The 16,412-nt window shown below is 42.5% G+C and overlaps 1 protein-coding gene across 4 annotated transcripts in view; it reads left to right on the top strand.

The window, feature by feature from the left end:
- The window catches only part of LOC123999529 (NT-3 growth factor receptor-like), a 324,982-nt gene that overhangs the window by 287,879 nt on the left and 20,691 nt on the right, over positions 1–16,412 (top strand). For all 4 annotated transcript variants that reach the window (XM_046305435.1, XM_046305427.1, XM_046305418.1 and 1 more), the window contains exon 13: positions 6,972–7,102. In XM_046305435.1, coding sequence (XP_046161391.1) covers positions 6,972–7,102 — 131 coding nt within the window. The remainder of the gene's footprint in view (positions 1–6,971; positions 7,103–16,412) is intronic.

The raw sequence follows: 16,412 nt of genomic DNA, 5'->3' as shown, positions 1-16,412 counted from the left end.
ACCAAACTAGTTTTCCATTAAAGAAATCTATGCTTTCCTATACTTAAAGTAGTTCCGATATGTGATGGGTAGTTGGCCATTCTTTCATCCCAAAGAAGGATTTGTTGAAGTCAAATCATAGCTTTTGTACAAGAAGATGATATGTGTGGTTTGTACCCTCACACAGACTGTGTTTAACGTCTCTGCGACACAGACTGTGTGCAGAGTCTCTAGCATAAAAAATTGGCTTTTCAGCCCCAAAACATTTTGACTCGCACAATTTAACTCCCGATTTATCTCCCCAAAATCTGCACTTGAGGTCATCCAATTTCACCTAAGCAGGGGTTGGAACCAAAATTATTTTCCAATCATTTTGTACTGAACAGAACCATTATTTTTTCGTTCCATTCCACTGTTCTGACCAGCAAAATAAAGTTCTGAACCGGTTTGAACCAAAGAAGTTAAGGTTTATATTGTTCCTTTCTGTTCCTTTTTAAAACTCTGAAATCTATATATTTCTTTTACATTTAGCTCGACATTAAATTACTTCACCAATGGATAGAGCAGCTTGCTCAAGAGCTGGCAAGCTATTTACGTGCATTGGACAGACAAGTGAAGTGTAGTGTACGACATGCGAATGACATTTTGCAGGTGAGGACAATGCTGGACATGAAGTGCTGGGCATCTTGTTGTTATCTCATGCATTATTGCAAATAAGGCCCATAAAATGATATCTACAGAGGGGCGGATTCTCTGAAGGAACTGTGAATGTCTATGAACTTCAGAAAGTTGGCTTTGCGTAGTAGCTTTGTTGCATTTGTTTGTGGGGACTATTAACCGGTTCCCATGTTTTTAAAATAACGGTTCTGTTCCTGAACAGTATATATCACTTTCGTTCTCAGTTATGTTTCTGTTCCTCTAAAAACTTTGTTATTTCCGTTTTTCAGTTATGTTTCCTGAACCGGTTCCAACCTCTGACCCTGAGTGCTGCTGGTTCACTCCAAAGTAAATTCAAGTCAGAGTATGAAAGAGTTTGAGTACCGGTATTAGTCATTCCTCTTGCTACACAGAACACATTTGATCCCAGTCTGAATCTCTCACTGTGCTCTTTTGGCTTCCTTATGTCCTGTTTTGTTTTGGGAGGAGCCTTGCTAGGAGGGTTGGCACTGACTCCAGCTGCTCCTCCGAGCCGACAAGGTACAAATCTGTCGTTCTGCCCCTGAACAGGCAGTTAACCCACTATTCCTAGGCCATCATTGAAAATAAGAATTTGTTCTTAACTGACTTGCCTGGTTAAATAAAGGTAAAATTAAAAAATAAAAATGTTCGGCCCTCTTTATATGTACACCGCGCTACAGTACAATCCTCCAACCAACCTTGGATGGTTGTAAAGCCCTGAAGTGAAGCCTGCTGCTTCCTTTCTCGCAAGCCTCTCCAGACACAATGAGACTTCTTTTTCACACACCACTGCTCGCACTTTAAAGCTCATTCCTTATTCATGTGATTGTCATGTTTACTGACAGTGCTGTGCAGCATCCAGGTTTCAACGGCAGTCATGAATTGGCCTGCCTTTTGTTTCCCTTCAGGACTTTCTGACACAACACACTTTCCCAGAATCACCCGAGTATGATATCCTCTCTCTATGTGTCTGCCTCTCCTTGATCTCTCCTTCTGTCAACACCAACATAAGAATATGATAGATGTTTCCATACGTGAATAACCTGTCTATCTCTTCTCTGCATCTAGTTTCACTTTATGGTGGCAAGGCCCTTCGCTCACCATAAGGTTGGGTGTAGAAGCGTTAGAAGGTCGAATTAATTTGTGCTATGTTTGACGATATTGTACATATGCCTATTGTGTTTGGAGCAAAGCAACAGGAACAAATCCTAGTGTAAATGTACTGTATGTTTGCAATCCATAGATGTACAGTTACAAAATCTATAGCAACCGCAGTGCACTCCTCTGACCTGTTGTTGAGTGCTTTATTTTTGTAGTGTTTTGATGGTTTTCCTACTTCATGCTCTGCATCCCTCTGTTTGCTGTAGTGTTCTTCAACATCCCCTCAGCCAAAGCACCTGGAGAACTGTGCTGCTCTGAAGAGCGAGAGAGCGCGCTCTACATTATGTATCAACCAGTGTCTGGCAAAGCATGTGGAGGGAATGTGCTGATAGAGATTCATTCTGCTCGTCTGCATAAGAGAAAAATTATCAAATAAAGATGAGGCAAGGCAACCACGTAAGGTGACACTGGGATTCAGGTGAGAGCCCTGTGGATGACTCGCATGGAGAGATTCAGAGATTGGAGCCTTTTATGGCCACGGCCCTCATTTGCATTTTGTTTATTTGTTTGTGAGAGGAGCGGGGAATGATGCGTGTGGGAGGCATGAGAGGAGAGCGCTAGGTGTGAGGGGGAGGTATAAGAGGAGAGAAAGGGTGAGTTGTGAGAGCAGAAGGTGCTCTGCTCTGTAGAACAGTTTCTTCTGTCTGTGAGGTACAAAAGTCTGAGAATGCTGCAAGGGTGTTTACAGACTAACAGACAGGCCGGTACTTTCCGGGATCCCCTCGAACAGTCATTTTGGGGCACCATCTGCCACCTGCCCCCAACACTGAACACATGCAGGTTGTGCCCTCTCTCCGCATTCCCACACTGTTTTCATTACACCAGTACACAGAGCCATTAGCCATTAACCTAGCTGGCAAGCAGCACACACTCCCCCACCCCATATTACTAATATCTTCAGGACACTTGTTTTGCACATGTTGTGTACTGTATATGAACTTGATATGGCCTAGCCACTGAGGGGAGACAGACACTTCTAACACTTATTCAACAGGAGTCAGCTCAGCAGGCAGTGGTTTATTTAAAACATTTCCTCTTCCTGTGAATTATCTAAATAGATCAACATCTCTTAATTTTTTAAGTATGCCTAACGGCATAGATACATTCATGAATCCTCAAATGCATCTGGTTTTCTCATGGAATGTTGTTGTGTATGTCTTTGTTACAATAAATATTAGGAGGAGGCAAAAACTAAGTTGTGTGAGAGAACTGTTAGGACAGGTATCATAGAAACAACATTGTGAAGAATAGAAGACAAGGTACTGTGTGAGAGACACCCATAGGTTTTTAGAGAGAGTAGGAAAGGTCTTGCTAGGAGTAGTACAAATCAAATCACAGTTTATTGGTCACATACTTAGCAGATGTTATTGTGGGTGTAGTGAAATGCTTGTGCTCCTTGCTTCAATAGTGCAGTGGTATCTAATAAGTTTCGACATTACACACAAATCTTAAAGTAAAAGAATGAAATTAAGAAATATAGGATGGGCAATATCGGAGTAGCATCGACTAAAATACAGTAGAATGGAATACAGTATATAGATATGAAATTAGTAAAGCAGTATGTAAAAATTATTAAAGTGACTAGTGTTCCATTATTAAAGTGGCCAGTGATTCCATATCTATGTATATTGGGCAGCAGCCTCTAAGGTGCAGAGTTGAGTAAATGGGTGGTAGCCGGCTAGGGAAGGCTATTTAACAGTCTGATGGCCTTGAGATATAAGCTGTTTTTCAGACTCTCGGTCCCAGCTTTGATGCACCTTTACTAACCTCTCTTTCTGGATGGTAGTGGGGTGAACAGGCCGTGGTTCGGGTGGTTGATGTCCTTGATGATCTTTTTGGCCTTCCTGTGACATCGGGTGCTGTATGTGTCATGGTGATGCGTTGGGCAGACCGCACCACTCTCTGGAGAGCCTTGCGGTTGAGGGCGGTGCAGTTGCAGTATGAGCCTGCGATACAGCCCGACAGGATGCTCTCAATTGTGCATCTGTAAAGGTTTTTGAGGGTCTTAGGGACCAAACCAAATTTCTCCAGCCTTCTTCAGCCTCCTGAGGTTGAAGAGGTGCTGTTTCAGATTGTCAAGTGCCATTGGACTGAATGAAATGCTGTACTTCTGTTTGTACATGTAATCGAAGTATGTTGAGCAGGGCATTATAGAAACTTTTAAGCCTTTAAGCCTCACATTGGCAGTTTCAAATGACTCAAATCAATATTTCTTTGCATATCCGATTCGAATCTGTTATTTTTCCTGCAGTCTGAACAGCCAAAAAGCACATGGAACCGGATATTTCAAGCCACATTTCAAACCACCTTTGTATGGGGTTTGAAATAAGATAAAAATCTAATTCCTGGCCATGCGACTTTGCAGTCAGTGGTTTTTAGACTTATTTGTCATAGCTTGTTGCTTGCTAGCTACTCTGTTAACAGTTTGACAAGAACATGTGGTAGCTAACTAGCTTGTTAATTGTTTATAACGCTAGGAAATGTGCTAGAAAGCTAAACAGCTAGCTAGTTGACTTCTGTGGCAAACCAAAAAGGACCAGAAAGTTGTATCATCTTCTCCTTTGAGGCTTTAAAGGTGATCTTACCCTATCATTTTCATCATTCAAAGCTACTGGGAAACATCCATGGTAGGTATTGTTGTCACCTTCGCTTGATTGCTACATAACTTCTGCCTGATAGGAAGCACAATTTCCACCACAAATCAGCCTACACCACAGCACACATACCCATCATTACTATGACAACTAGCGTAGCCATGTCAGCAAATGATTGCTGTTTGGACAGTCAGTATTCCAAAACAGATTTGAAAAACAAAACTGATTTGAGCATTAAGGCCTGCAATGTGAACAAGGCTTTAGAGGGAAGTAAATCCCTATCTGATTACATTGCTACTAACTTAAACACTAAATAATCCAGGAAGTAAGGGGACTTTACATTTGAGGACTGGGTCAGGGAACATGCAGATATTGCTTCAGTTTGCTGTGGCATCTTCCTATTTTAGTTCCCAACCCAAAGGAAAATTGTGGGTTTATGTTCACAGCAGAATCTATTACAAAGGACTCAAATGTAGCCTTTTATGTATTTCACACCTGTGTTTACTCTACTGTACAATTGTGTTTGAACTCAAATATGTTAAACAGAGTTCATGTAATGAGAAGTCACTTTTGATGAAAAGTCACCGCTGAAAACAGCTGCATTTGCATAAAGTCATCATTCAGAAGTCAAGTGCCAGTGATTGGACTGACTGAAATGCTGCACTTCTGTTTGTCATTTGTGGTCTACTGGAGAGAGAGAGAGCAAGAAAGATAGAATTGCTATGGTAACTATATTCCCAATCAAGTACCAATAATTTGCAAACATTTGAAACCAAACCAGCTCTAGTTTGCTCTTCTGTCATTTTCAGCACTGTGAAGTCAACATCTGCTCTTCCAATGCAAAGCAGCCTAATTAGGATGAAGACTTTGTCCTGTTCTATCCCAGCTGTGTGCTATGTGCTACTGGGCCACACTGAGAGGGATATGGCCCAGTGAGGGTAAACTCCCTGAATGGATGCCCTCGCCCACATAAACAGAGAGGTGAATGCACCACAACCGCTGTGGTAATGAGAAAATTAGCCCAAGCTATTTGTAACTTCCTTAATTGCTTTGTGTAGATAGAAAGCACACCTTCCAGCATACACGTAGCTACCTGCTAATTGTAAACCTATCACTCTCTCTGGGAAATTGAGAAGGGAGGGGATAAAAAAAGCAATTGCAGAGAACAAAACAATGACTTATTTCTGGATCCTGATTAAATAAATGTTATATATTGTGATTACTGATATTTGTGTGGGTTTTGCAGATTGTTTTATTTGTCTCAGTCCAGTGCAAACCATTATCACACATATTTTTAAGATCACCTATGGTCGCAGTTCAAGCAGAAATATTTGCAGTGATATCATGGTGTTATTAATGAGTTATTGCCTTAATTGTGCTCATTGCATTGTAGCTACTATTTTCGGGTGCTTCTTAAGGGAAATGCCTAGTTTGTGCCAACCAATAGCAATACGAGTCACAGCAACAGCTGTCCATCCCATCCCTCAGTATGTATCTATCTCTGTTCTCTGCCCTAGTCCTCCAGGGGGGAACTGTGGTACCGTACTGGGTTGGTCCTTGGACATTAGTGGGTATATGTATTGGACAGCAGCTCATCCGAACCCCTGTTTTGAGTAAATACCAGCTGTTGCTGTGACTTGCCATATGGAAGCCACACTTCCCCCAGAATGCAGCTTTCAGACACTCAGAACAGGTGGAACGCATAGAGATTAAGGACTAATTTTGGCTGTACACTTGGTTTCACAATTTTACAATTTTAGCACAGTGTACAGGTTGCAGGCAGGTTGCAGACATTTCACAGGTTTGCTTGGATTATTATGATCACTTTATTTTTGGGGAGGGAAGTGGAAGAGACATTTAGACTTTTAAGCATTGCATCCTACTGGTTGAATAAACATTTCCTCATTGCAGATGCTATGGTGTGCAGGTTCTAAGATGTTATTTTATTACTGGGCAATGGAAATGTTATGTATGTGGTATATTTATGTATGCTGCAAGTAAGTAACAAACACAATTGTTTTTAACCTCACATCTCTTCTAACACTGTAGTGCCACAGCAAGTCTTATGGCTGTGTTCTGTATGCCTGTAGCCAATTAATCCAACCTCATCATTAGATACACTGAGGCTTCAGAGCAGGATTTAAGACATACCAGTCCCATCAGTAAACCATCACTTAACACTTGCCCTTGATTCTGTCAGAAACACTGATGGTTTGTTGCTCCTGGACCTGCTGACCACTTAAACCACGTCTCTCTGTCAAATGTTTGCAAATTGTTGGTATTTGATTGGGAATATAGTTACCATAGCAATTCCCTCTCTCTCTCTCTCTCTCTCTCTCTCTCTCTCTCTCTCTCTCTCTCTCTCTCTCTCTCTCTCTCTCTCTCTCTCTCTCTCTCTCTCTCTCTCTCTCTCTGTCTCTCTCTCTCTCTCTCTCTCTCTCTCTCTCTCTCTCTCTCTCTCTCTCTCTCTCTCTCTCTCTCTCTCTCTCTCTCTCTCTCTCTCTCTCTCTCTCTCTCTCTCTCTCTCTCTCTCTGTCTCTCTCTCTCTCTCTCTCTCAGACGTGCAACACATAAAGCGTCGGGACATCATTCTGAAGCGGGAGCTGGGAGAGGGGGCCTTTGGGAAGGTGTTCCTGGCAGAGTGCTATAACCTCAGCCCTACCAAGGACAAGATGCTTGTGGCTGTCAAGGTAAGAGTTCATCTCTCAGTTACACAGGGCCACCACACTCTCCAGTTACAGCAGACCCCTCACAGAGGTCAGGGCCCCTCAGCGCTCAGCGTATGATCTGTATTAACCTGTTCCTTGAACGACTCTTGGGGCCACCACACCTGCCATGGCCAGCCGCCTCAACAACGTGGATCGATAAAAATTAGATTTTTTTGCTGTAGTGTAGATCAATAATCATACTAATGATCATTGAGGTCACTATGAGTACCATGTTGGTTGTTTCATATCAGACTGAATGTATGAGGCTCCAATATGAGGTGACAGTGCCCCAGTCCAATATGAGATGACAGTGCCCCAGTCCAATATGAGATGACAGTGCCCCAGTCCAATATGAGGTGACAGTGCCCCAGTCCAATATGAGGTGACAGTGCCCCAGTCCAATATGAGATGACAGTGCCCCAGTCCAATATGAGGTGACAGTGCCCCAGTCCAATATGAGGTGACAGTGCCCCAGTCCAATATGAGGTGACAGTGCCCCAGTTCAATATGAGGTGACAGTGCCCCAGTCCAATATGAGATGACAGTGCCCCAGTCCAATATGAGATGACAGTGCCCCAGTCCAATATGAGATGACAGTGCCCCAGTCCAATATGAGATGACAGTGCCCCAGTCCAATATGAGATGACAGTGCCCCAGTCCAATATGAGGTGACAGTGCCCCAGTCCAATATGAGGTGACAGTGCCCCAGTCCAATATGAGATGACAGTGCCCCAGTCCAATATGAGGTGACAGTGCCCCAGTCCAATATGAGGTGACAGTGCCCCAGTCCAATATGAGATGACAGTGCCCCAGTCCAATATGAGATGACAGTGCCCCAGTCCAATATGAGATGACAGTGCCCCAGTCCAATATGAGGTGACAGTGCCCCAGTCCAATATGAGATGACAGTGCCCCAGTCCAATATGAGATGACAGTGCCCCAGTCCAATATGAGGTGACAGTGCCCCAGTCCAATATGAGATGACAGTGCCCCGGCCCAAAATGAGATGACAGTGCCCCAGTTCAATATGAGGTGACAGTGCCCCAGTCCAATATGAGGTGACAGTGCCCCGGTCCAATATGAGGTAACAGTGCCCCGGTCCAATATGAGATGACAGTGCCCCGGTTCAATATGAGATGACAGTGCCCCGGTCCAATATGAGGTGACAGTGCCCCGGTCCAATATGAGGTGACAGTGCCCCAGTCCAATATGAGATGACAGTGCCCCAATATGAGATCCAATATGAGATGACAGTGCCCCAGTCCAATATGAGATGACAGTGCCCCAGTCCAATATGAGATGACAGTGCCCCAGTCCAATATGAGGTGACAGTGCCCCAGTCCAATATGAGGTGACAGTGCCCCAGTCCAATATGAGATGACAGTGCCCCAGTCCAATATGAGGTGACAGTGCCCCAGTCCAATATGAGGTGACAGTGCCCCAGTCCAATATGAGATGACAGTGCCCCAGTCCAATATGAGATGACAGTGCCCCAGTCCAATATGAGATGACAGTGCCCCAGTCCAATATGAGATGACAGTGCCCCAGTCCAATATGAGGTGACAGTGCCCCGGTCCAATATGAGGTGACAGTGCCCCGGTCCAATATGAGGTGACAGTGCCCCGGTCCAATATGAGGTGACTGCAGCAGCTGACTAATAGGTGAGAGCATTTCCCCCTGGAAGTCACGTTCATAGCAATATATCTCATTAGCAGGTTCACTTAACACAATATTAAACATGTTTTACATGCTGTACAGGTCCTTATGGCTGACTTCAATATAAACTTTTGGGTCAAGATTTTTTGTGCCACTTTTAGCAATAGCTTCGCTGTTGGAATTGAGCTCAATGTTGCTCAATATTAAATAAACGGCTAATGAACCGTAGCATTAACTGGAGAACAGACAAACAACTTTCCGCATTATGTACAACTGGTGGGCATTAACCATCTGGGTTCACCCCTTCACTAACACACACACACACACACACACACACACACACACACACACACACACACACACACACACACACACACACACACACACACACACACACACACACACACACACACACACACACACACACACACACACACACACACACACACACACACACTAGTGCTGAGCAATTTTTAATCCTCTGAGCCAAGCATATTTATCAATTGAATGACATTTTGTCAGGGTCTTTTATAAATATGACCTCTGACTTAGTCAGTGATTCCCTTAGGTTTTTAAGAACATAAATGTGGCTGTCATAGGAGGCATGTTAAAATATAGCTGTTTGTTAGTGAGGCTAAAGGGTGATCATAGATTTCCTGATCCTAAATAGGTCTCAGTTGGTTTGATGGCAGTAGTAAGATCTGTCATTCAACCAGGGCCATATGGTGTACCTTGTTACAATGGTACACAGGGAGAAGGGAGGCGTTAAATGTTCAGCGATCAATATTTATGTGACTTTACAGGAGTCCTCCTTGATTGCAGTTGGGGCATAATTGAGGTGGTGGCCACCAAACAGCTTGTGTAGCTATTATGTTTGTTCGCACATTTTCAACCTATCATTACAAGGGTATAGATTTCCACAGCTTCAAGGTTAATCAGGTCTGTTGGGATTGTGTTATAGCAGCCCTAGTTGATGCAGACACCTGTTTACAATGACATCCATTTTAAAGGCCAGTGCAGACAAAAACGGGATTTTTCTGGGTTTTATATTTCCACCCTATGAGGTTGGAATAATACTGTGACATTGTGAAAATTATGATAACGCCCTTTTAGTGTAAGAGCTGTTTGAAATGATCGGCAGAAATTTCAGACAGTTTTGGTGGGATGGAGTAACATCACCAGGCGGTAAATTAGATAATAGACCACTAAGAAAGAGAGTTCCAAACCTCTCTGCCGATAACAAATAGTTTTCAGTTTTCCCCTCCCCACTCAGACCACTCCCAGACAGAACTAGCAAAAGTCTTGCTTGAGAAATTTATTTTTGCTCAGAAGCAATTTTTAAAAATCTTTTTGACTGTTTTAATTGAAAACAATCACAGTAAGGTACTTAATTGTTACCCAGAATTGATTTGATATGGAAATAGAAATGGCTGCATTGGACATTTAATCAATCTGCCAAGTGCACTGTTGACACTTTTTAGACCGAAACCTTTTGTAAACTGAAGAAGAGCAGTTTCAATATTTCAGCATCTGTATCATTAACCAGCACTGAACAATTAACTTAATCGACCAAATATTAAATTAGGATCATTTTCTCAGTGATTGATCTTGAAATTAAATTTAAACCTCAAGATAGCCGTAACTAAATAATGGTAAACTGATATTGCTTGAATTATGTTGAGCTCAGTACAATCTCGAGTGACATAAGCTACATTTAAACTAAAACCACCACCACTGCTCGGTCTATATCAAGTACTCCCATACTGGGGTATGGGTACGCACAATGTCGTAGGGGGTACACCAAATAAAATTGTGATTCACATTTCTAAAATAAAATAAAAATCTTCACATTTTCAAACAGTCCATTTATATTTTCCAACGGGGCTTTACATTTGTAGTTTTTCCTCTCGCCCGAGTAGCCTCATGTCACTGCCAAAAATCAAATTAAACCATAGTCTAGTCAAATAATTAACATCCAATCATATTAACCGTCGCTCTCTCGCGGGAATTCCACTAACGGTCCGTACGTAGCCAAACGTAGCTGCTGCTCATGTTTGTATCTGTACTGATGGCCCAAAAGCCATGACAGGGAGACACAGTGGAGTGGTAACATGTGTGCAAGCAGTTGCTCCCGACGCCACTTGGGTACACTGCAGCATCCACCGAGAGGATCTTGCTGCCAAGGGAATTCCTGACAGTTTGAAAGACGTTTTGGACACTACAGTGAAAATGGTTAACTTTGTTAAAGCAAGGCCCCTGATCTCTCGTGTATTTTCTGCAATATGCAATGATATGGGCAGCGACCATGTAACACTTTTAAAACATACAGAAGTGCACTGGCTATCAAGGGGCAAAGTATTGACAAAAAATAAATAATTGAGAGACAAGCTTAAAGTTTTCTTTACTGAACATAATGTTCACTTGTCTGACGTCTTGCATGATGATGAGTTTCTCACACAACTGACCTGTAGGAGAAAGCAAGGTGAATACTGTGGAGGTGGTGTGGCTGGTGTGGGCCTGCATAATGTGAATGGTTGGTTGTGAGTGAGGCTGGCAGAGAGAGTTCCTTTCACAGCAAGGTGAAACCCATATGTAGACAGCAGTTGTGTTGGCTGTCAGAGGAGGAACCAGGTCAAACATTCATGGAAATGTACTTAATTGTTAGTGCAAAAAGAGATACAGTATTCTCAAACAATATATTTGTTCCTGTTAAAAACATAAGATATTGGTAGCTGGTCACATAGCATCACTGTGTCATATCCATCCTTTAACACAGTGGGTCGTACTGTCACAATCTCCTTGAAATGAGAAGTGGCTGTCAGTAATTGTTGCGCTTGATTTATTACATTTCACGTAAAGATTACGATGGTAACCTCAGTTAAAATGCAAATTTCACCTCTAACATGACACGGTTGAGGATATTAAAGTTCAAAGGTCATACAAAGGTACCTAGATCAGCTGCTGGAGGAGGGGTCACGCTATGATGGTTGGAGACAAGGAGCACATTCATCACTGTTTCCCTCTTGTCACCACCACTCTTCATCAATGCGCTCATCCATGGAATGATGTTAGCCATGATAGTGTGGAGCGAGAGGGAGGGAGCCGCAGTGCAGAGGCAGGGGAAAGAGGCCGACCTTACAGAGAAAGACTGCAGCTGGAGAAATAAGGCTGTCTGTGAGGGATCATCTCCCAAACTGTTCTACTCCACATATGCTTTGATTAAGAGTAATGGAGGCAACACTGAGCTGGCTTTCTTTTGTCTTGCTTTTTCGTTCATTCTTTTCTTCACATCCCCAGTCACCAGAGTGGATCCTATTGAAATAGATGCCGCACAAACATATAGGCTTGTATGCTATTGTTTTTTAACAATGTAGTTTGTATTTCATGTTAGGTAAGATTGCAACGTAAGCACCACAGCTACATAGCTACTTATATGTCATTTTAAGTTATATCTAGGTTATAATGGAATGTCAGACTATATATGTGTAGGTCAACAAGTCTCAGAGACTACCAGTAAAACTGTTTAGTCTATGTGTCGGCTCTCCAGTATGTCCTGTATATGCAGGTGGACTCTGAGGACACAGCATTCCACTGCAGCACAGGGGTCATAAAGCATCCAGTATGATAGGGATGGATGCCTTGCCATCTGTCCATGCCGTCCACTCTGCATTTGTGATATAAGGGAATTCAAATTTAATAAAACACTGTGATCATCATTCAGATATCTATCATTGATGAATCATATATCGCCGACATAACTAACTGTCAAATAATTGAAAACATTAAGGCAATGTTAGTTATATGCAATTAATAGTGTGTTAAGAATGCTTTGAATTATTATGTGGTGTTGTTGTTGTGGACTTTTACGTAGGTGGAGGATTGTATTGTCGAATCTCTGGAAAACATGAATTTTGTTTTCGAACTTTAGTTTACAGTACAGCTACAAAATATATTGTGTTTTAATGGAAAAGTACCCAGAAAGTACTGCCTGGCAGTCGTCCTAGACAAAATAAGGAACTAATCCTACCTGTTAACGTATGGTGGATCAGAAAGAGACAAGACATTGAGTGTAAATGCCAAATATTTCATAGGTGGGAAATCAGGAATGGTGTTAAGCTTGTCAATAATGATACCACAACTCTGAGCCAATATGGTAGGCAACCACAGCGTCTAGATCTGGTAAGGCACGCACGTCTCTTATCACAGCTCTATAATGAAATGTCAGACTATGTATATGGGAAACATAATGAAGTAAATGACTAAATGATCTGCTTCTGTAAAGCTATGAGGTTTGCTGGGTCATTGTGACAACCTGTCAGAGAAAAGTTTATTTCATGTTCTGTTCCTTAAATTAGAAGATTACAGTGCTTTACCTCCCCTGCTCTGTTCATTACCCGGTCTCTGTTCTCTTCGCACCAACCAGGTTATTGTGTGTGTGCTTGGGTTTTAGTGTTTATCTATGGATCATTGTTAGGAAGCCCCAAAAAAAAACATGTATATTTTCAGATTTTTTCATAAATACAACTTATCTAATATTTTTGACTCATTTAGCAGATAAATCTAATTAAATCAAAGTTTATTGGTAGTGTACACAGATTTTCAGGTGTTATCAGACGTGCAGCGAAATGCTTACAGTGCTTTCGGAACGTACCCCACATTTTAAAAATGAATTAAATTGGTATTTTTTTCTCATCAATCTATGCACAATAGCCCATAATCACAATGCAAACAAATAATTTAAGATATCCAATTTGCATAAGTATTCAGACCCTTTACTCAGTACTTTGTTGAAGCACCTCTGGCAGCGATTACAGCCTCAAGTCTTCTTGAGTATGACGCTACAAGATTGGCACACATGTATTTGCAGAGTTTCTCCAATTTTTCTCTGCAGATCCTCTCAAGCTCTCAGGTTGGAAGGGGAGCGTCACTGCACAGCTATTTTCAGTTCTCTCCAGAGATGTTTGATCGGGTTCAAGTCCGGGCTCTGGCTGGGCCACTCAAGGATATTCAGAAACTTGTCCCAAAGCCACTCCTGCGTTGTCTTGGCTGTGTGCTTAGGGTTGTTGTCCTGTTGGAAGGTGAACCTTTGCCCCAGTCTGAGGGCCTGAGAACTCTAGAGCAGGTTTTCATCAAGGATCTCTCTGTACTTTCCTCCGTTCATCTTCCCCTCGATCCTGACTGGTCTCCCAGTCACTGCCGCTGAAAAACATCCTCACAGCATGATGATGCCACCACCATGCTTCACCGTAGGTATGGTGCCAGATTTCCTCCAGACGTGACACTTGGCATTCAGGCCAAACAGTTCAATCTTGGTTTCATCAGACCAGAGAAACTGGTTTCTCATGGTCGGAGAGTCTTTAGGTGCCTTCCATTTAAAAATAATGGAGGCCACTATGTTTTTTGGGACCTTCAATGCTGCAGACATTTTGGTACCCTTCTCCAGATCTGTGCCTCGACACAATCCTGTCTCGGAGCTCTATGGACAATTCCTTCGTACTAATGGCATGGTTTTTGCTCTGACATGCACTGTCAACTGTGGGACCTTGTATAGACAGGTGTGTGCCTTTCCAAACCGTGTCCAATCAATTGAATTTACCACAGGTGGATTCCATTCAAGTTGTACAAACATATCAAAGATGATCAATGGAAACAGGATGCTCCTGAGCTCAATTTCAGGTCTGAAGCAACATCTAATGGAAAGACTTCCCAGAAGAGTGGAGGCAGTTATAGCAGCAAAGGGGGGACCACTTACATATTAATGCCCATGATTTTTGAATGAGAAGTTTGACAAGGTTTGACTTTTGGTCATGTTATGTGTCTATATCACTGCCTCATTGCCTGCATTCGTAATGGGTCTGCGGTAAAACGACCACCCTACATCACTGTCAAATCTCCCTAAAACACTTCAGCGAGCAGGCCTTTCTAATCGACCTGGCCGGGATATCCTGGAATGATATTGACCTCATCCCATCAGTAGAGGATGCCTGGTTATTCTTTAAAAGTGCCTTCCTCACCATCTAAAATAAGCATGCTCCATTCAAAAAAAATGTAGAACCAGGAACAGATATAGCCCTTGCTTCACTCCAGACCTGATTGCCCTTGACCAACACAAAAACATCCTGTGGCGTACTACATTAGCATCGAATAGCCCCCGTGATATGCAACTTTTCAGGGAAGTTAGGTACCAAAATACACAGGCAGTTAGGAAAGCTAAGGCTAGCTTTTTACAACAGAAATGTGCATCCTGTAGCACAAACTCAAAAAAGTTCTGGGACACTGTAAAGTCCATGGAGAATAAGAGCACCTCCTCCCAGCTGCCCACTGTACTGAGGCTAGGAAACACTGTCACCACCGATAAATCCACTATAATTGAGAATTTCAATAAGCATTTTTCTACGGCTGGCCATGCTTTCCGCATGGCTACCCCGACCCCAGTCAACTGCCCGGCATCCCCCACAGCAACTTGCCCAAGCCTCCCCCATTTCTCCTTCACTCAGATAGGTCATGTTCTGAAAGAGCTGCAAAATCTGGACCCCTACAAATCAGCTGGGCTAGACAATCTGGACCATCTCTTTCTAAAATGATCTGCCGAAATTGTTGCAACTCATATTACAAGCCTGTTCAACATCTCTTTCATATCGTCTGAGATTCCCAAAGATTGGAAAGCTGCCACGATCACCCCCCTCTTCAAAGGGGGAGACACTCTAGACCCAAACTGCTACAGACCTATATCTATACTACCCTGCCTCTCTAAGGTCTTTGAAAGCCAAGATAACAAACAGATTCATCAAATCAAATCAAAGTTTATTTGTCACGTGCGCCGAATTTACAGTGAAATGCTTACTTGCAGGCTCTAACCAATAGTGCGAACAAAAACAACAGTAAAAAGACATTTGAAAATAAGAGTAGCAAGGCTATACACAATAAGTCAGGCTTATTTTTATTTATTTATTTTTATTTCATTGATTTCACCTGTCACGAATATTACCGAAGGTGGCTCGCCGGTCTACTAGCTCCCACCGATCCTTTGTTCCATGTTCGTTTTGTTTTGTCTAATTGTTTTCACCTGTTTTCACCAACACACGCCTGTGTTGGGTATAATTATTTTGTTCTTTTTTATTTTGGACATTAAAGCGTGTTTTTTCCCGCATCCTTTGCTCTCTGCGCCTGACTCCTTACCCATTCACTCATTGAGCATTACATCACCTTTATTTAACCAGGTAAGCTAGTTGAGAACAAGTTCTCATTTACAACTACGACCTGGCCAAGATAAAGCAAAGCAGTGCGACAGAAACAACAACACAGAGTTACACATGGAATAAACAAGCGTACAGTCAACACAATAGAGAAAAATAGAAAGTCTATAAACATATATATTGAGGTAGTATGTACATGTAGGTATGGTTAAAGTGAATATGCATATATGATGAACAGAAGGTAGCAGTAGCGTAAAAAGAGGGGTTGGTGGGTGGTGGGACACAATGCAAATAGCCCGGTTAGCCAATGTGCGGGAGCACTGGTTGGTCGGGCCAATTGAGGTAGTATGTATATGAATATATAGTTAAAGTGACTATGCATATGAGATTAACAGAGAGTAGCAGCAGCGTAATAGAGGGGTTGGGGGAGGCACACAATG

Source organism: Oncorhynchus gorbuscha, linkage group LG02, assembly GCF_021184085.1.
Source record: "Oncorhynchus gorbuscha isolate QuinsamMale2020 ecotype Even-year linkage group LG02, OgorEven_v1.0, whole genome shotgun sequence".
NCBI lineage: Eukaryota > Metazoa > Chordata > Actinopteri > Salmoniformes > Salmonidae > Oncorhynchus > Oncorhynchus gorbuscha.
Note: the sequence above shows the minus strand (reverse complement) of the source record. Positions and strands in the feature narration are given on the sequence as shown.